This window comes from Girardinichthys multiradiatus, chromosome 7 (genome assembly GCF_021462225.1).
Source record: "Girardinichthys multiradiatus isolate DD_20200921_A chromosome 7, DD_fGirMul_XY1, whole genome shotgun sequence".
NCBI lineage: Eukaryota > Metazoa > Chordata > Actinopteri > Cyprinodontiformes > Goodeidae > Girardinichthys > Girardinichthys multiradiatus.
The window spans coordinates 26,383,696-26,402,707 of NC_061800.1; the positions used below are offsets into that span (position 1 = coordinate 26,383,696).

The 19,012-nt window shown below is 41.6% G+C and overlaps 3 protein-coding genes across 8 annotated transcripts in view; 2 read left to right on the forward strand and 1 right to left on the reverse strand.

Moving 5' to 3' along the window:
• The window catches only part of itga6a (integrin, alpha 6a), a 61,204-nt gene extending 53,125 nt beyond the window's left edge, over positions 1–8,079 (forward strand). For 3 of the 6 annotated variants that reach the window (XM_047370601.1, XM_047370596.1, XM_047370600.1), the window contains exons 15-25: positions 201–357; positions 552–629; positions 716–795; positions 2,084–2,158; positions 3,507–3,609; positions 3,709–3,885; positions 3,999–4,094; positions 4,169–4,276; positions 4,385–4,483; positions 4,580–4,702; positions 7,437–8,079. In XM_047370601.1, the coding sequence (XP_047226557.1) occupies positions 201–357; positions 552–629; positions 716–795; positions 2,084–2,158; positions 3,507–3,609; positions 3,709–3,885; positions 3,999–4,094; positions 4,169–4,276; positions 4,385–4,483; positions 4,580–4,702; positions 7,437–7,601 (1,261 nt within the window). In that variant the 3' untranslated portion in view covers positions 7,602–8,079. Of the gene's footprint in view, positions 1–200; positions 358–551; positions 630–715; positions 796–2,083; positions 2,159–3,506; positions 3,610–3,708; positions 3,886–3,998; positions 4,095–4,168; positions 4,277–4,384; positions 4,484–4,579; positions 4,703–6,859; positions 7,005–7,436 lie in introns of all 6 variants that reach the window. The other 3 variants (XM_047370599.1, XM_047370598.1, XM_047370597.1) reach the window with 3 other exon arrangements.
• A 1,271-nt stretch (positions 8,080–9,350) lies between these two features.
• Positions 9,351–11,591, reverse strand: nup62l (nucleoporin 62 like). Its single transcript, XM_047370716.1, has 2 exons — positions 9,818–11,591; positions 9,351–9,736 (listed from the first exon to the last, which is right to left on the reverse strand). Exons 1-2 carry the CDS (start codon positions 11,285–11,287, stop codon positions 9,578–9,580), a joined length of 1,629 nt encoding a protein of 542 aa, XP_047226672.1. The 5' UTR covers positions 11,288–11,591; the 3' UTR covers positions 9,351–9,577.
• Positions 11,592–12,770: 1,179 nt separating this feature from the next.
• pdk1 (pyruvate dehydrogenase kinase, isozyme 1) lies at positions 12,771–18,637 on the forward strand. Its single transcript, XM_047370717.1, has 11 exons — positions 12,771–13,170; positions 13,917–14,058; positions 14,141–14,212; positions 14,298–14,482; positions 15,665–15,760; positions 15,855–15,932; positions 16,036–16,112; positions 16,199–16,297; positions 16,391–16,501; positions 17,314–17,427; positions 17,522–18,637. The coding sequence occupies exons 1-11, from the start codon at positions 13,062–13,064 to the stop codon at positions 17,660–17,662; spliced, it is 1,224 nt and encodes a 407-aa protein (XP_047226673.1). The 5' UTR covers positions 12,771–13,061; the 3' UTR covers positions 17,663–18,637.
• Positions 18,638–19,012: the final 375 nt, after the last annotated feature.

The window sequence follows — 19,012 nt, forward strand, 5'->3', positions numbered from 1 at the left end:
ACACAGATCTGAGTTTGTGTTTATTTACTGCAACAGAAATACTTTCCTTCTTTTAGTTCTAGTTAAAATATTATACATCAGATAACTTTTTATCTGCTGAATGTGAATACATTTGGTTTTATTTAAAAATGCCATCCAGACATAGTGGTTTGTATATTGTGTTTTCCTCCAAGCTCATTCTTAGGTTTGTGTCTCTGCAGTGCACACAATGTCCCTCAGTTTGTCCTGAGTTACGAGAAGAAGGACTTGGCTCTGAAGGTGACAGTGACCAATAAAAATGGTGACGATGCCTATGAAGCAAAGCTTGTAGGGAAATTCCCAGACGCCCTGTCGTACTCTGGAGTTCGGCCCATAACTGTGAGTATTATGTAGTGTGAAGATGTCCAAACTTATGATTCAGCAGAAGTATTTTTTTATATTTTGAACTTAAATTGGAATAGATTCTGTATGAGCTTGGTCAAAACTTTCTAGGATGAGCGTTGTCTCAAAACTGGGTTTCAAAGACATTGAAGATCGCTCTCTTTTTTTTTTTTTTTTTTTTGCCAAACAAGCAGATCCTCTGTACTGCCAACCAGAATGGATCTGAAGCAGAGTGTGAGCTAGGAAACCCCTTCAATAGAAACTCAGAGGTACACGCATATAACTTTTAAAAGTGTTGCTTGAGAAGTTAATTATAGGTGCTTTAAGGTGAGATATGTTTTCTTTTTTGCACAAGGTCACCTTTTACATCATCCTGAGCACAATGGGTATAACTCTCGACTCCACTGAGATTGAGATCGATCTGCAGCTCCAAACGTAAGTCATCCATTCATTTCTAAACAGAACCATAGGACCTGGAAAGTAGGATGTTATGACAAGGTTACTTCATTGATATCTGCAGGTAATTTTTTTTCACAGTGGTTCTAAACATTCATACATTCACTCAAAGATCTTAACAACCAGAGCCATTCAGATAACTATAATATTGCTCAATCTTCTGTTTTTTAGTTATGATGTACCTACCAAAAAGTTAATGTCAGATAAAGACAGTTGAAAGCTGTTTCTATATGAAGATTTCTTTAAGGTGAAAAAGCTATTAAAACCAACCAGACACTATGTTAAAAAGTAATTATCCCTCCTTGTTAAATTATGAACCTGCAGGTCAACAGAAAGTAGGCTAAAAGATCTCAAAACGCAACACCTCATGCGCAAAACTAAATAAATTAAAGCACATACAGTATGAGAAACAAGGTTGTTGACATCTATCAGTCTGGGAATGATTACAAAGTCATTTCTAAACCTTTGCAACTCCAACAAAACTCAGAAGGAGCCATTATTCACAAAGGTGAAAAGACTGAATAGTAGTGAACTTTACCAGGATTGACTACCCTGCCAAAATTACTCAAAGAGTGTGTCAAAGACTCATCCAGGAGGTCACAAAATATCTAAAAAGAACAATGGAACCATTGAATTTGATTACTACCAGAAGGTCCTGAAGGAGAATGTTTAGCTTCAGCTCTTACACCCTTAAGTTATGCAGCAGGACCATGATTGGAACATCAGCAAGTCCACGTCGTAATGGCTCAAATTTGTTCCTCATAATTTTTATTAAAATTTAAATCCAATTCAGATGCTGTTGGTAGACTTCAAATGGGTTGTCAGAGATTTCCAAAAGACTGCTAACATTTCCAATTCCAGTTCTGTCCATGTCAGAGTTTGATCTGATGCAAGTCTTGCCCTCTCTCTCGTAGGCTCAGTGACCCACAGATGTCTCTTGATGTGTGGTGGAAAATGGTTTCCTTTTTAAATAACTTTTTACATCCCTGTGTTTCTTTTGATTTCATTTTTAAAAGCCTTGTACTAAAAAAATGTTCACTCAGTAACAGGTTCCACACAGAGTATAGCTGTTAGCGTAAAAGGGTAACGCTTACATATGGCTCATTTACTTAACAATAACAGGACTGATTTCTTTGTGAATGTCTATAATTAACTGTTTGTTTAATTTTTAATTACACTTGCCCCAAAACAGTCATAAAAACACAGTTAAGCCATCATTTTGTTGCATTAATTGTCTTGAATAAGATTGTCTTCTTCTCATCTTTAGAACCAGTTCTCAAGATATTTCTCCTGTGAAAGTAACGAGTGAAGTGATAACTGAATTTCCTTTGACATTGAGTGGGTAGGTACATTGATGCAGCTCTTCTGCACAGTTTCTACAGGGGTTGGACAATGAAACTGAAACATCTGTCATTTTAGTGTGGGAGGTTTCATGGCTAAATTGGACCAGCCTGGTAGCCAGTCTTCATTGATTGCACATTGCACCAGTAAGAGCAGAGTGTGAAGGTTCAATTAGCAGGGTAAGAGCACAGTTTTGCTCAAAATATTGAAATGCACACAACATTATGGGTGACATACCAGAGTTCAAAAGAGGACAAATTGTTGGTGCACGTCTTGCTGGCACATCTGTGACCAAGACAGCAAGTCTTTGTGATGTATCAAGAGCCACGGTATCCAGGGTAATGTCAACATACCACCAAGAAGGATGAACCACATCCAACAGGATTAACTGTGGACGCAAGAGGAAGCTGTCTGAAAGGGATGTTCGGGTGCTAACCCGGATTGTATCCAAAAAACATAAAACCACAGCTGCCCAAATCACGGCAGAATTAACTGTGCACCTAAACTCTCCTGTTTCCACCAGAACTGTCCGTCGGGAGCTCCACATGGTCAATATACATGGCCGAGCTGCTATAGCCAAACCTTTGGTCACTCATGCCAATACCAAACGTCTGTTTCAATGGTGCAAGGAGCGCAAATCTTGGGCTGTGGACAACGTGAAACATGTATTGTTCTCTGATGAGTCCACCTTTACTGTTTTCCCCACATCCAGGAGAGTTACGGCGTGGAGAAGCCCCAAAGAAGCGTATCACCCAGACTGTTGCATGCCCAGAGTGAAGCATGGGGGTGGATCAGTGATGGTTTGGGCTGCCATATCATGGCATTCCCTTGGTCCAATACTTGTACTAGATGGGCACGTCACTGCCAAGGACTACCGAACCAATGGTTCAAACATTGTATCCTGAAGGCGGTGCCGTGTATCAGGATGACAATGCACCAATACACACAGCAAGACTGGTGAAAGATTGGTTTGATGAACATGAAAGTGAAGTTGAACATCTCCCATGGCCTGCACAGTCACCAGATCTAAATATTATTGAGCCACTTTGGGGTGTTTTGGAGGAGCGAGTCAGGAAACGTTTTCCTCCACCAGTATCACGTAGTGACCTGGCCACTATCCTGCAAGAAGAATGGCTTAAAATCCCTCTGACCACTGTGCAGGACTTGTATACGTCATTCCCAAGGCGAACTGACGCTGTATTGGCCGAAAAAGGAGGTCCTACGCCATACTAATAAATTATTGTGGTCTAAAACCAGGTGTTTCAGTTTCATTGTCCAACCCCTGTATGTAAATATAGATGGCCACTATTAGTGCAGGAGAAGTGAGTATTTTTCCAATGCTCCATCAGGGAAGCCAAACCCAGTCAGGTTTCTTTTGGAGGTGTTGTGAAAGCAGAAACCGCTATGAAGACAGAAGAAGAGGCTGGTAGTTTGATTAACTTCACGTTTAGGGTGAGTTTAATAATGTAACTTACTTGTATAAGAACACTAATTCTTGTTACCAGTACGATGTTCTGTTCTGCGGCTGCACAATCCAAATTTATCCTCCAGATAAACAACTTGTGGAAGCCTTTGGTCCCTCCTCTCAGTGCCTCTCTACACATTCACTGGCCCAGATACAATAAAGATGGGAAATGGCTTCTCTACCTGGTGAAGGTCACATCTCATGGACCTGACAACATCATCTGCTCCCCTCAATCTGAATTCCACTCTCTCAAAAACATTTGGGTTGGTGTTTTTGAGAATTTCATGTTAAAACAATGTTATTCTCAGCTCACATATTCCTGCAGATGTTTACAGCTTTGTTCTTTGTCGTTTAAAGTAAATAAATGTGCTTTCAGGAGAGCTCTCCTTCCCGTACAAAACGGGAAAATGTCGAGAAAGAAAGAAAACTGGGCAGAAAAGTCGCCTTTCTTTCAAGCAAAAACAAAGTTTTGGTGAGTTGAATTAAATAATCTGTTATATAAGCAATGCAGACATGAATTGTTACAAGTTTGTTTCCTTTTCTTAGTCGTGTGAAAGGGAAAACAAATGTGTGGTGCTAAAGTGCCCCCTGCAGGGGATTGATGGTACTGCAGTTGAGCTGAGATCTCGTTTGTGGAACTCCACCTTTATTGAGGTAACAAGCTGTGGTTTTTATGGTCTCTTTTCTTCTGTCTGGAGTTGGTCCGTGTGATGATGGATGTCCTGCTTAATTATTGAAGCTCTTGTTTCTGTTTTCACTCAGGACTACGCCTCCTTTCCAACCATAGCCTTAGATGTGAAGACTTCGCTCGTGCTTAGCTCTCAGGCCCAAAACATTATCCTGAAGTCTCCTGAAGTTACAGTACGCACCTCATCAGCTGAATGGAAATATTGACCTCAGCAGTCCTATATATATCCACTGGACTCATCTGGTGTTTGTGCTTTGGTGTTGTCTCAGGTGAGGGTCCTCGTTACCCCGGACAGCGAGGTGGCTCAGTTCGGAGTTCCCTGGTGGATCATTCTGATGGCGGTTCTGGCTGGGATCTTGATTTTGGCCTTGATGGTGTTTCTGTTATGGAAGGTAAGCAGATGTTTGTATTCACATCAGATGGGAATGAAGCCAGAACAAGTGTTACATTTCACATATTCTACTGAACGTCTGAATCGCCAAAGCAGCTGATTTAACGGGTTGTGTCTGGTTTGTGGCGGGAAATCATGTCTGCAAAAGAAAAAATCTATTGATGGAAAACTGGCAAAAATATTCTGGCAAATCAGAGAAGAGACAACAGCACAATGTGAGAGAGGCCAGTAGATGTTACATTTACAGCCTGTTATGTCAGGATTTATGTTGCCTTGTCAGAGTATCCTTATAACTTCAACATTTTCACATTTTTCACATTTTAACCACAAACTTCAACACATTTTATTGGGTTTTTATCCCTTGCGCCAGCACAATGGGGCATATAACTGGGACTTGGATAGAATATTACACATGGTTTAAAATATTTTACAAAAAGAAATCTGAAAAGTGTGATGTGAATTTGTATTCATGCCTCCCTGAGTCAATACTTTGCAGAACCACCTTTTGGTGCCACCAACAATCTAAGAGCTGCCACAAATCTTTTGGATTATGTCTCAACCAGCTGTGCAAATCTAGAGCCGGAAATCTTGGCCCAGTGAGATTAGATGGAAACATTTTGTAAACACCAATTTTGTTTTAACTCCAGCCACAGATTTTCAATTGGTCATATTACAAGGCTTCTTATTGTGCTCAAATGTGAGCCTTGAGTCTTTTGCAGACTCTAATGATATTTACTTCCAGGGTTACCCTGTATTTAGCTCCATCCATCTTCCCATCCAGTGTGACTAGCTTCTCTGTCCCCGTTGAAGAAAGGCACCCTCACAGCATGATGCTGCCACTACCATCTTCGTGTGTTCAGGGTGTTGGTTTTTCACCCATAACGTTTTAGTTTCATCTTACTAGAGCACTTTCTTCCCCATGTTTGATGTGTCCCTTCCTCCACTTGTGGCACACTGTAAACGGGACTTCTCATTTTTTGCTTTCAACGTCGTTGTTTTTAAAACTCTTCCACAAAGGCCAAATTTATGAAGTGCACCACTCATGGTTATCACTTCAATAGATTCTCCCACCTGAGCTTTGGATCGCGGATTAATGCTCTCCTTGCCCAGCATGTGAGTTTAGGTGGATGGCCACGTCTTAGTAGGTTTGCAGTTTTGAAGTTTGCAGTTTTTGAACTATAAATTAAACAGTAAGGTGTTGGGATATTGTTTTATTACCTAACCTTGCTTTAAACTTCTCCATAGTTTTATTCCTGACCTGTCTGCTGTGTTTCTTGGTCTTTGTGATGCGGTTTGTTCATTCAACCTCTCTAAAAAACCTCTGAGGCTGAGGCCTTCACAACTGGATTAATTAATTGAATTAAACACACAGATGGACTCTGTTAACTAAAGAGGGTATTTCTGAACTGGATTTTGTTTGAGGGTAGCAGAGTAAAAGGGGGCTAAATCCAAATCCACATCACCCTTTTCAGATTTTTGTTTGTAAAACATTTTGAAAACCAGGTATCATTTTTAATTCCACTTCACAATTATGCTTTGTGTTGATCTGTGAAACAAAATCCAGATAAAATACATTGATGTTTTTGGTTGCACCGTGACAAAATAAGAAGGGGTATCATTACTTTATCAAGGCACAGCAACTGAATGGTGTTTACTCTAATAAACCTATGTGCTATAAACAGAGATGAAAATGTTTGTATTATTCTTCGGGAGGATTTGATGTGGCTCATAAGACTATACTGGCAGAGACGGACAGGAAGAACAATAGTAAACATGTTACCTTTACTCATTTTTAACAGATAAATGCTATTCTTATGACCATAGCATTAAATAATAAAAACCAAACAATCACTTGATTTATATTTCTGCCTTTCTAACTCTTTGTTGAATAACACTTTAGGTTGTTTGTTTTATCTCCATAGTTACGTTATCCTTTTGTTCCTTTGTCTGCTAATATAACACTCTTACTAGTAATTTCACAATTAATATGTAATACAAGACGTTGTAATAGGAGCCTGAAATAGACCGACCTGAATATTAAAACCGAGAATCTGAAAGAAAAAAAAAACTGACAAATCTAAGTTAAGATTTAAAAAGTCATTAAATATTCTGTGAATGATGACATGCCTAACCTTTGCCCACCCTTGTTCCTCTTCAGTGCGGTTTCTTCAAGAGAGCGACTATAGAACAATACAATGCTGCGTATCAGATGGCAGAGATCCACGTTCAGCCCTCTGACAAAGACAAACTCTCTGATGAGGCCTGATTCTCTCTCTGATCAGGGGGTAAAGTCGGCATGAAGTGTGAATATTACCGCAGCTGCTAACGAGCTTCGCTTTCCCAGCCAAACCTGCTGACCTAATGCAGAAACTCTCAATCAGACACATATTGTACTGAGCTGAAGATGCAACTCATCTGGAGGGTTTTACTTAGAACTTTCCACCTGAAGTCAGCATTAAAGAGACATATTCTTCTTCTGTGAAAGTGTAACAGCTTGTGCTCAGTAATTAGATCTTGGTTGCTGTGTGTGTCTTTGAATTCTGCCAAGAAATGCCTCGATGCATTTCCTGGTGCAGGTTTCAGCTTTGTGCAACAGCACTGTTCTCTGCAGACTGGTTTTCCTGACCTTTTCAATGAAGCAAATACTGCCCAACATGCTTTACCTTCCCGCACTCCTCTCCTTTTATTTATCACTTTTGAAATATTTCTTGTTTAAATCTCTTCTCTCCAACCAGTGGGGATTCTTCAAACGCTCCAAACAAGACGACAGCGTACCTCGCCACCACGCGGTGCGGGTTGAGAAGGAAACTCCAGGTTATGTCGATGGAAAAGTCGAGCCTGAAGTTTTGGAAAAGAAGCAATGGATGACGACATGGATCGACAGTGACAGTTTTCTATGAATGTCTTTTTCTATCCGGATGATTCTGTGAAACGAAGATGAATTTGAGACACTGAACTTTAATTTTTGTTGGTGTTGTGAATAGGGTGTTTTTTCTTCTATTTTAAATTTGGATTCAAGACAATGAATTTACACACTGTATAAATGATGGGATTTTTTTTCCAGTGCTGTATATATTTAAATATTTCTGCACATTTTGTATTTATTTTTTTAAATGAAAATAACAATTCAACCAAAGCCATTTGGAGCAAGTTTACTGGAGCTGTGCTACCTTTTTTTTTTTAAAGCCTCAAATTATGAAAAGAAGGTACAACTAGCTCATTTTCTGCTAAACATGAATTTAAATTCTAGATTTCTACTTTTATGAGTCTAGTTTGAGAACGTTCTGACAAATGTTTGTCGTTCCTTTTTGAAACATCTTAGTTACTCCAGGTAGGTCAAAAATATGAATAATAAAAGCATCATTTGTGTTCAGCTCAGTTTAACTCTTGCCCTCATTTTGTTGTGATGTTCAGGTAGCGTCCACTGGACTGTAGATCATCGCTGAGGTCTTTCTGTCCCATGAGGAACCCAAAGCGAACATGTAACAAAAAAAAAAAAAAAAAGCATTTCTTGGTGATATTTGTTGAATGGACCAAAAAAAAAAAATTGTTTCTATAAAGATGACTGTTGAGAAGGTCTCATTTCCAACTCTCAACTACACTGTATAAATTTCATTATTCTTGCAATTATATTTAATATCTGTGTCATGTGGTCAAAACTTGATGCTGCACCTGTTTCCATTATGTTCTTCCACAAAGATGGATGAATATAGGACAAACTTTCTAAAAAGCATAATACATTGATTCACCACCACCACTAGTATTTGCATCAATGTATCTTAGGAAGTAGCAGAGAAACCAGGCAGTTCTGGCACAAACACGGCCTTTAATCGCAGTCCACAAACCTTTAACAGGGTTGTTGAGGCCGTCCCGGAAGCCTAATGTTACCTGGATTGATCCAAAACCAGTCCAGATCTTTGTCTTGTTGGAACCACCTAGCTGCGTCCAGGTTTCATCCTTCTGTTGATTTAAGGTTGAATAATTTGGATTCCCTTTTTGCACCAGTGCTGCTGACAGGAAAACAGCCTCACAGCATGATGTGGGGCAGCACATGTCTTACTTTTCCAAACTGCATAGGCACCCTGGAATTAAGCCCTGGAAAAACAATCATTGAATTTGTTTCATGGAAAATTTAAGTCGCGTTTAGTTTCACAACTGCTTGTTTTACAAATTGCAAGTCAATTCTGAAAATTGTACAAAGAGCCTAAAGATAAATCAACACTTTCAGCTCATCTTAAAACCCCAAACATTAATTTGACTGAACTGCTTGTAGCTTAGAAAGGTAAAGAGAGCTGGAACGTTTTTCAGCTTTTTAAATCACATGAAACCTAGTACATTAATACTTTTCAGTTTAACAAAGGTGATAATTTGCTAACCGGGGATCATTTTGTAACTGCTTCATTTAATGCTACTACCATCAAAGAAAATGCAGCAGCTTTTTGTCCTTAATATATAGGAAAAAAAATCTTTCAAGATCAGAAGTGACCAGTCAGAGCTTTAAAAAAGTAAAATCGTTATCAGCCAGAGCGAGCCTAATCAATAGAAAATAAACCCTTTCATATTAACACTGCATGAGTCTATAAATGAATTTTAAACATTCCAAAGCGGAAGAAGATGCGGACGAATGAAAGACTTCTGCAAGGTACACCTGCTTGAGAAATATCCATTTTATTCATGTTTTAATTCAAAAGACATTTATTACAAACATTTTCTTCATATCCAGAAGATTTCACATGTTTATAAAGCTCATGGATTCAAAAATATTGATATTTATTCAACAAAGCTGCAGGACCAGGGCTAATCAGCAACTAAAGTGAATGAAGAGCTGAAAGAGAAATAAGGAATTCCCAGATATGCACATTCAGATGTATTTATTTCAGTCAAAGGTTAAGCGAAAGGTTTTCTCCTGCTCCTTGCGCTGTGTGTCGCACAGTTTGGACACTTCCTCCACCCTCCTCTGTAGGAGAACAGAGTTCTGGTCGATCCACTGCAGAGAATCCATATGGGCGTTTAGGATTTTACAAATCTGTTGAAGCTGTGGAAAGAAGAAACGTGAGTTTAATCAAAGCAGTAAATTGTTGGCGGAAGTTTAATGATGATCGGTCTCTTATCTTACCGGATCGCTGGTGTCTGCCGGGCCACTGGATGTGTTCAGGTGCTCAATGATCTCCTTCAGGTCCTGCGACATCCTCTTCAGCTGCGCGTCCACGTTCTCGGCCAGCTTGTACGTCCTCTCGCGCTCCTCGTCGGCGTTCTGCATGTAGATGGTCCCGCTCTGCTCCTTTACCGACTCTTCGAGTGGGCAGAGCAGGTCCTCCAGCTCCTTCTGCTGCGACAGGATGAAGTCCAGCTCCTGGTTCAGCCTCCTCTGGTCCAGCTTCACCTTCTCCAGCTCCTTGTGCAGAGACGTGATCTTCTCTCCGTTCTCCACCAACATGCGGTCCCAGGCGTTCACCTGAGTCGCCTGCTGCAGGAAATGTCTCTCCTGGTCCTCCAGCTCCAGGCTCCACTTGTTTATGAGGCTCTCCAGCTGGGCGTAGGTCATCACTGGAGGAGCTGTGGTGGTGGTGAGGGTGGCGGCCGTTGTAGTGGCTGTCATGGCAGTGCTGGACAATGGTTTGGGTCCCAGGCTGAAGCCCACAAGAGTGCCTGCCGTGGTGGCTGCAGGTGTGGCGGTGGGGGCAGCCGCAGCAGTGGTAGCAACTGACCCGAGGGGCTTGAGGGTGAAGTTTAGACCCCCTCCTGCTGCTGAAGGTGTTGTGTTGCTTGCTATTGAAGCTGGGGTTGATCCCAGCATGAACCCTGTGGTTGCTGTAGGGATGGTGGCAGCTGTGGCGACGGGGGAAGCAAACAGAGATGGGCCTGAAGGAGCTGAAGAGGCAGCCTGGGTGTATGCAGGAGGTGCTGGGGTTGATGAAGGTTTGATCCCAAAGCTGAATCCTCCACTCTGGGTTGTTGCAGGTGTAGAGGTAGAGGGTGTAGTGGTACCGAAGCTGAACCCTCCTCCTCCTGTTGGTGCTGCTGCAGTAGGAGCAGTAGGTGCTGCAGCTGTGGTCACCTGGACTTTAGTGGCCCCAAAACTAAAACCCCCAAAGGGCACGCCGCCTGCTGCTGTTGTAGCTGCAGGTGTAGCTGCAGGTGCAGTTGCAGCTGATAATGCAGCTGGGGCCTGAGAGGCACCTCCGAAGGTGAAGCCTCCTCCTGCAGGAGCTGCAGCGGTGGTCTGCGAGGGCAATCCCCCGCCCAGGGTGAACCCCGAGCCCGCAGGTCGAGTCAAAATGGAGCCAAAAGTCGGCGCTGGAGCCGCTGTGGTTTGAGGGGTCGTACCCAGGCCAAACGTGGTGGAAGGGTTCCCAAAGGAGAAACCAGTACCGGCTGCGGAGCTCTTCGCCGGGTTGCTGAAGCTGAAGGAGCCGGTTGGGTTGGTGGTGGTCTGGTTGGAAGCCCCGAAGCTGAAGCCGCCTCCTGAGGGTGGAGGAGCCGAGTTTGTCAAACTGAAACCTGCAGCGGGAGCCGCCGCGGCGGTGGTCTTCTGAGGTGGGAGTGAGAAGCCCGAAGACTGGCCGAAGTTAAATCCACCACTCATCTTCTCCCTTTCTGGACAAAAATAACAAACAAAATGGTCACTTCCTCGCTCAACCTCTGCGGCTTTTGGCGGGTCGGGATCGGGAGTAGTTTTAAGTCAGCCCACCGAACAAACTCTGCGTCTGTTACGACAATTTTTCACAACTAGGCGGAAAATAAAGTCTCCCACGGCCGCTTTAAAATAGATTCCGCATAACTAATATACCCTTACTATACTATACCCTTCTTCAAAACGTGGCCCTACGCACCGACATTTCTGTTGCTATCAAAAGGAAATGACGGCAGTTAGGATCCACTTCCTGTTATTGGCCCCGAGCTCTGTCGAGGAGGGAGAAGAGCCCGCCCCTTTTTACGCAATTGACACATGTTTTATCCAATCATAACCCTGAGAAGAGTGAAGCTCAAATTTGATTGGTTGTGCTCACTACAAAACATTTGGAAGAAGAAGTATTATTGATCGCTTCAAAGAGTGATTGGCGACAAGAGTGTGCAGAGTATAAGCTTTCCTCGGCGGCTCTGTCTTTGTGCTAACTTTTGACGAGATGAGCCAAGTTTTTTCATTTAAATATATTTTTTCTTGACAGCTACATGTATGAATGTATGAATATTTTGCTAATCTCTTCTGGTCATTCGCTAATAATCGCCACCACATTCTCTCTGTGATTGTCTCCAGCCAGGATAAACATTTTCACAGAACTGTTCCCTGTTTGAAGCTTCTCTAAACTTGGATGTAGCTTTAATCTGAGTGCTTGTGGCGCTCTGGGCTGAACGCCATATTGTTTAACACCAATAGTTCAGGATGCAGCTTGTAGTGAAAACATTACATTTCATCTTCAAAACTGTGGCTTGTCTAATATTGGCATTTGTTAATTATTAGTTGACACAAAAACAACAAATGTCCTATTTTTGTTTCAACTGGTTTCTTAAAAAAACACAAAAGGAAAAGTCTATTAAAAAATGTATGTTCTTGTTATAGTTTTGTTTGGTTTATCTTGGTTGTCGCTCTAAATGACCCCTGCAACCAAAAAATGCATTTTTATTGTTTAAAATTAACAATAAATGTATGTATTAACAGAGATACTTTTGCTTTTTCCCTCCAGCATTTTAAAATGTATCCTCAGTGTGATGTCAGGGTTTGGGTTAGAAATAGGAAACAGGAAATTGTCATTGCTCGATTTAGAGTCGGAAACACAGGATTAAACGACCCACTTTATAAAATAGACAAACATAAGACTGGGTTATGTTCTTTTTGGAACCAACCGGAAACCGTTCAACATATTCACTGTAATGTGAGAAAGAATAGACTTTCAAAAGAGAAGAAGAAAGAACATCTTTTCTTCTGAATCATTTCTCACAAATGATGTAAAGGTTTGTAGTTTTAAAATAGTGTAGTTTTTATTTATTGTTCTACCCTCCAGTCCAGTAGGTGGCGGTAAATCGCCTCAACGCCGGTTTCCAACCACACATAAAGTAACAGAAGAACACCGTGAAGAGGGGTATTCTCTTGGCTTTGCAATGGCTCTTCGGATTAGCTTGTTGACTGATCTGTCTGTGAGGATTTAGCAGGGAGCACCTGAATTAAACAACGATGCCGGAACACAGCAGCGTATCTGGGACTGTTGACACTGAAACTAAATTACAAACACGCCAACGATGATTAAAACAACAGAATTTGACGTGTTTAAACAATCCCCCCGAAGCCGACTGTGAGACACTGACAGGAAGCCAGCAGCTCTTCTTTTTCTTCAGTCCAGCAGGTTCAAGGAGGTGTCATCATGAGGCTTCTGAGGTTTCTGAGGACCAGCGTGTCCATTGGGAAGGACATTGACTTTTATTCCAGGTTTTCTCCTTCTCCGCTTTCAATGAAGCAGTTTCTGGATTTTGGTAAGTGGTGCACCGGTCGGTGAGATACAGAGAAGCCATATTATTAAAAAGCCTGGCTGGAACCAGGATGAGCTTGTTGAGTTTTGCAGAAGAAAAGCTTTACTTGGGCATGAACTGACATGCACCTGAATAAAAATGTCTCTTTTTTTTTATTATTATTATTATAACAGCTTCACAATCTGACAGTGTCACGCACTCATAGGGGTATAAAAGATTATTTCAGCTCAAGATGATCTCATGATGATGGCGTTTTGTACATAGTTGTTTCCAGAGTAGGATTTGCTAAATACAAATGCATGCCAGATTTTTATGCGACACAAGGTTAGAAACTTGTGTATGAATTTCCTCCCCCTTATTGAGTTGGTTTATCACATGTAGTCGTGCACTGTAGTCCCAGATGTTTGTTGAAAACAAATTATACCAGGAAATATCAAAGCAGAAAGCCAAGGCCTTGTGTTTGTGGAAAGTGCTGAAGTTTAGCTGCAGTCTGGTTTTTCCTTGTAGTTTTTGCATTTATATTTGAAGGTTAGAAAATAAGATGGCTGCCAAGCTGTAGAACTACAACAGGTTTTCTTTAGATACTCAAAGGTCCACAAATATGTTTAGTCTGTCATTCAAGAGTTCCTCTCAGACCTTACTGACTATGAGAGTTTTTACCCTTTCTTTCTTTTCCAAACGTAGATACAATTTAACTTGTTTAATGTGTGTTTGGTCTAAATCAAAAACCCTCTCTGATTTTCGCCCAGGCTCAGAAAACGCGTGTGAGAAAACCTCCTTCGCCTTCCTCAGGCAGGAGCTGCCTGTGAGGCTGGCCAACATCATGAAGGAGATCAACTTGTTGCCAGACAACCTGCTGAGGACTCCATCGGTGCGACTGGTCCAGAGCTGGTAGGCTGGTTCTGCTTTCGTTTTTTTTTTTTCCCATCAGCACAGATCTCCTAAACCAGAATGGGTTTATTTCCTGTTTCAGGTACATGCAAAGCTTTCAGGATATTCTTGAGTTTAAAGATAAAAAGGCGGATGATGAGAAAGTCACGTATGAGTGAGTCTCCTCTGTGCTTCATTCATGCATACAGCTACTCTGTTCTTGCTGTTTTAGTTGTATTCATTGTTTTCTCTCTTCTTAGTTTCACAGACGCCGTTATAAACATTAGAAATCGCCACAATGATGTGATCCCCACCATGGCTCAGGGGCTTGTGGAGTACAGGGAGACCTACGGCACTGACCCGGTGGTCAGCCAGAATGTTCAGTATTTTCTGGATCGTTTCTACATGAGCAGGATATCCATCAGGATGCTGCTCAACCAGCACAGTGAGATCGGTTTCTCCTCTTTATTCAGTCAGCGGTGAATTTATTTAGCTGTTATCGGCGGTAATCAGCCGTGGGGCCAAAGCTGAGCAGCCGGGAGTCTTTATTAGAAGACCAGGTGGAGACCTCCTGCAGCCGTTTCTGAAACGTCTGCCTCTGCAAACCACAAACGAAACAATAATAAACCCTCCACACCCACTTCTCAACCTTGATACAACATTTTGCTTATCTGCCCCAACATGTAAAAAGGTAGCTCACGCAAACACGAGTTGAAGAGATACAAACGTAATGTTGCATTTTTTCACCCCGGAAAGACAGTTTGATCTTCCGCTGTGCACGGATTGTTTGGAAAGCCCTCCCATTACTAACGTTTCTGTCAGCCATGTCTTACTCTTACGGAGGTCAAGTCTCTAGTTTATAATGACAAATGCCTGCCATCTAATCTGCCTAAAGCACAGAACAGCTGTAGTTTGTGAATTCAGGTCACTAGGCCTAATTTAACACAATCCTCGGTCAGTTTGATTGAATAATTGACTGAAAGAGGCGTGTTTCGAAATAATAGCAGTTCAAATGGAGTGAAGAACAGCCAGGTGATGATCTGCTCCAGGGTGATCTAAGAAGGTCTGAAGTTAAGATCTCTGTGTGAAGTTATTGGCAAGAAGACCCACTGTTAGCAAAAATACGTGCTGAAGAGGATACAGTCCAAACAGCACATCAACCGGCCTAAAGAGAAATGGAGAAACATTTTGTGGACTTATGAAAGTTAGATTGTTCTTTTTGGACCGGAGACAGTTTGTCAGACGGCCCCCAAACAGCGAATTGAAGCCACAGTCCACTCTATACACAGTGAAGCATGGTGGTTCAGGCATCATGATGGGGAGATGTCTCTCTTGCTTTGGTGTAGGGCTTATTTATCGCATGCAAAGGGTCATGGATCAGTTTGCACAAAATACTTGAGGAGGTTCCTTCTGCTGCAGAGGAAATGCCCTTATATGGGTGTTTCAACAAGACAATGACTCCAAAGACACCAGTAACCGAGCAGCATCTTGGTTCCAGTTCTGGTTCTGGAGAATCCCGGACCTTGGTGCGACATCCAAAACCCTGTTTCTGAGGCAAAACCAAGAAATTCAGAGGAATGTTGTCAAATCCTGGTTTCGTTTTTAAATAATCGTGTCTTGTTTGCAGCTCTGCTGTTTGGTGGGAAGGTCAAGGTGAATCCTGCACACCCAAACCAGATTGGCAGCATTGACCCACACTGTCGTGTCAGTGAGGTTATCAAAGGTACTTTATAAGAACTGTTTGTGACCTTATTATTGGGTCTTTTCAGTGTTTTTAAGTTTCTGTTTTAAGAATAAAAAAAAACACTTTCTTCTAGATGCTTTTGAAAATGCAAGAAACCTTTGTGACCGGTACTACATGAACTCTCCTGAGCTGGTACTGGAGGAATTTAATGGTGATTTATTTGAGAAGAAGTTCTATTTTTTAAAACTGGATAAATAATAATGGAAGAGTCCAGTTTAACCGCGTTTAATCTGTTTTATTTTGTGTCCTGTCAGGCAAAGATGAGGGGAAACCCATTACTGTGGTTTATGTTCCATCTCATCTCTATCACATGGTGTTTGAACTTTTTAAGGTGAGCTTTTCTGCGTGAACCCTTCTCTTTGCACTTTCTGAATCATGGTGTACCTTTGTCGAGCTTTTCTGTAATGCTTGCTGCAGAACGCCATGCGGGCCACCATGGAGTTATATGGAGATGCGATGGAGTATCCTGCCATTCATGCACAGGTTGCTCTGGGATCTGAGGACCTCACTGTCAAGGTTAATGAAACAGTTTTTCACTTAAACGTACTTGGATCAACTCCAGTTTGCGCATTTGTCGGACTTATATGTGTTTTGTGTACTCTTGGTCAGGTGAGTGACCGCGGAGGTGGTGTGCCTCTCCGGAAGATCGAGCGATTGTTCACCTACACGTACTCCACCGCTCCACGGCCCAGTGTCGACGGCTCCCGAGCAGCTCCTCTGGTCAGTGACGACTGCGTGAACAGTGAAAAACCTCAAGGCTTTGTTTGTTTTAGATCTGATTACATTTAGGTTAAAGACAGGAAGTCTACCCCCATTTAGCAGCAATAACTTGAAGTAGTCAATTTCTGTGCGGCTGTATCAGTTTCTCACATTATTGTGATTGTGCTACAACGATTCACCGTTTCATACGAAACATCTGACTGCTCTATTTGTCTAAAGAAATACTAGCAATCTTTAGAGTGAAAATAAGCCATGCTTGTTCAGTCTTCTTCAAATTGTCCCGTCATGCTAAGGCCTGTGATGGAGGTCCTGGATTTTCTACAGTTTCTCTGAGCATTGCAGAATCAATTGACCTAAATGTTTTAATGTCGTGAATAATCTCTAATTGTAGATTGAAGGACTTGAAATGGACTCAAAACCCTTCCCAGTTTGGTGGGTAGCAACGATTGCTGGTGTCTCAACATATTGGCATGCGATTATCATATAATCAAGTGCAGTTAATGAACAGCTCCTTCCTGAATTCTTTTGAAGATTGAGTTGGGGTGTACTTAGTTTTTCTTTTAAATGTATAATTAGTTCTGTATTGTTAATAGGTTAATATCTGCTATGTAATAAAACAGTGTCAGTGTTTTGTATAGATTAAGAAGTGGGTCAGCTCGATTTTCACAGTTCTGGAGAGATTTATTGATCGTTTTGCTTAGTCAGCATTAAACCGCCCTTAAAAGATGCTGAAAGAAAATTCCTCCTTAATTTATAGTTACTTTAAAAGCCAGAAAGGAATGCCTAACGCCGGACACCATTTCCTGTTCCAGGCTGGTTATGGGTACGGCCTGCCCATCTCTCGACTTTACGCTCGCTACTTCCAGGGCGACCTGAAGCTCTACTCTCTGGAGGCATATGGGACGGATGCAGTGATCTACATACGGGTAACCGGGTTTCACAGCACGACACTTTTAAGTTTCTTCAGCTGAAAGAGGGGACATAAAAACTCAGCAGAAATTCCTCTTTGCCTTGTTCCAGGCGCTGTCCACAGAGTCAATCGAGAGGCTCCCCGTGTACAACAAGTCGACCTGGAAGCACTACAAGACCATCCATGAGGCCGACGACTGGTGCGTCCCCAGCAAGGAGCCGAAGGACATGACGACGTATCGCAGTTTCTGAACCCGAGAAGTGAAAAGCTCCTCGTTGATGACTGTGTTCAAAGAAGACAAAAAAGTATAATGGGAGGAAGGTTTTGTGCCATATGTTTTAATAGTTTTGTACGAGAGGCACCAAATGAAGTATTAGAAAGCCGGTTTAAAACACCCGGAGTTAAACACAACCGGTTCTGAGCTCTCACTCCGTTCAGTTAAATAATGCATTGGCGTCACAAACGGTGTTTTGTCCTGACCCGGTTAAATATAGCTGCTGCATCGAGAACAAGAACATAATTTTACTCCTGCTGTTCAGTAGTAGAAGAATCTCTTAGCTTTAAAATAGCATCAATAGTTGAGTTTATTCAGTTTGCAGCTTTTATCCTGCTTATCCAAATGTGAGAAGACTTAAGAGAAAGAAAAGTTGGAGTAAATTAGCTGCTTTTTCGGTGGTGGAAGGTTTTTAAGATAGTTAAAATCTTCATGTAAAAAGCAAAGCTGCACCTATCTTCTTTGTTACTACTGGAATCTGTTGCACCTGATTTTCAGCACCTTGACATGAGATCTTCCAGCTTCTGCTCATCTAATATGATGCAGTATGGAGTCCTGTGTTTGCATTAGCTTTAGTTGTTGCTGACATGTTGCACCTATCTGTAAGATTTAGTGGATTATTTTGTATTAAAAGGTCTATGCAAGTAGAGTAGATGGAGGCGGATGATGATGAAAACAATGGGTTTTGGCCCGTGTTGAACTGAGCAGCACCGCTCCACGTAGGCGGACTGTTGAGGGCATTAAAGCGTCTCTGTAAGTTTCCCAGAATACGATTTATGATGCTCTGTTGGGGTAAAAGACTTGAATTGTTTCAAATAAGCACAAACCAACTAAACAACTTATTTCACCTTAAAACAAGATTGTTGGGGCTATAATACTAACTCTGTTAAACTGGTATCTTTGGGATTCTTCAAAGTGTCGATTAAAAGCTACAAGCATAACATAAAAAGTATAAAAGAGCTGTTTCATGAATGATTTGCAGGGTACTGGATTCAAAATGGTAAAAGCTTAATGAGCTGTTGAACAAATTCCCTATGAGAGAAGCGGAAAAACGTCTCGCTCCTTGGAAACGCCAGCGAGCTTTTTTCATTGGGAACCGACCTAATAATTCAACCCTGAAAATGTCATTTATTTTAAAAAGATTACATTGGCTTTTTCACGCCTGCATCTTTTATTTTAAAGAGTTTCTGTGAGCATTGGTACTGTGGAGGTAACCTTTAAAGATATTCAAACCCATGAAATATTACTTATTAGATTTTCTGACTTTATTTTGAAAGTGCAGGTTTGGGCAGATTATGTATTAGAAATCTTTAAATACCAGATCTAT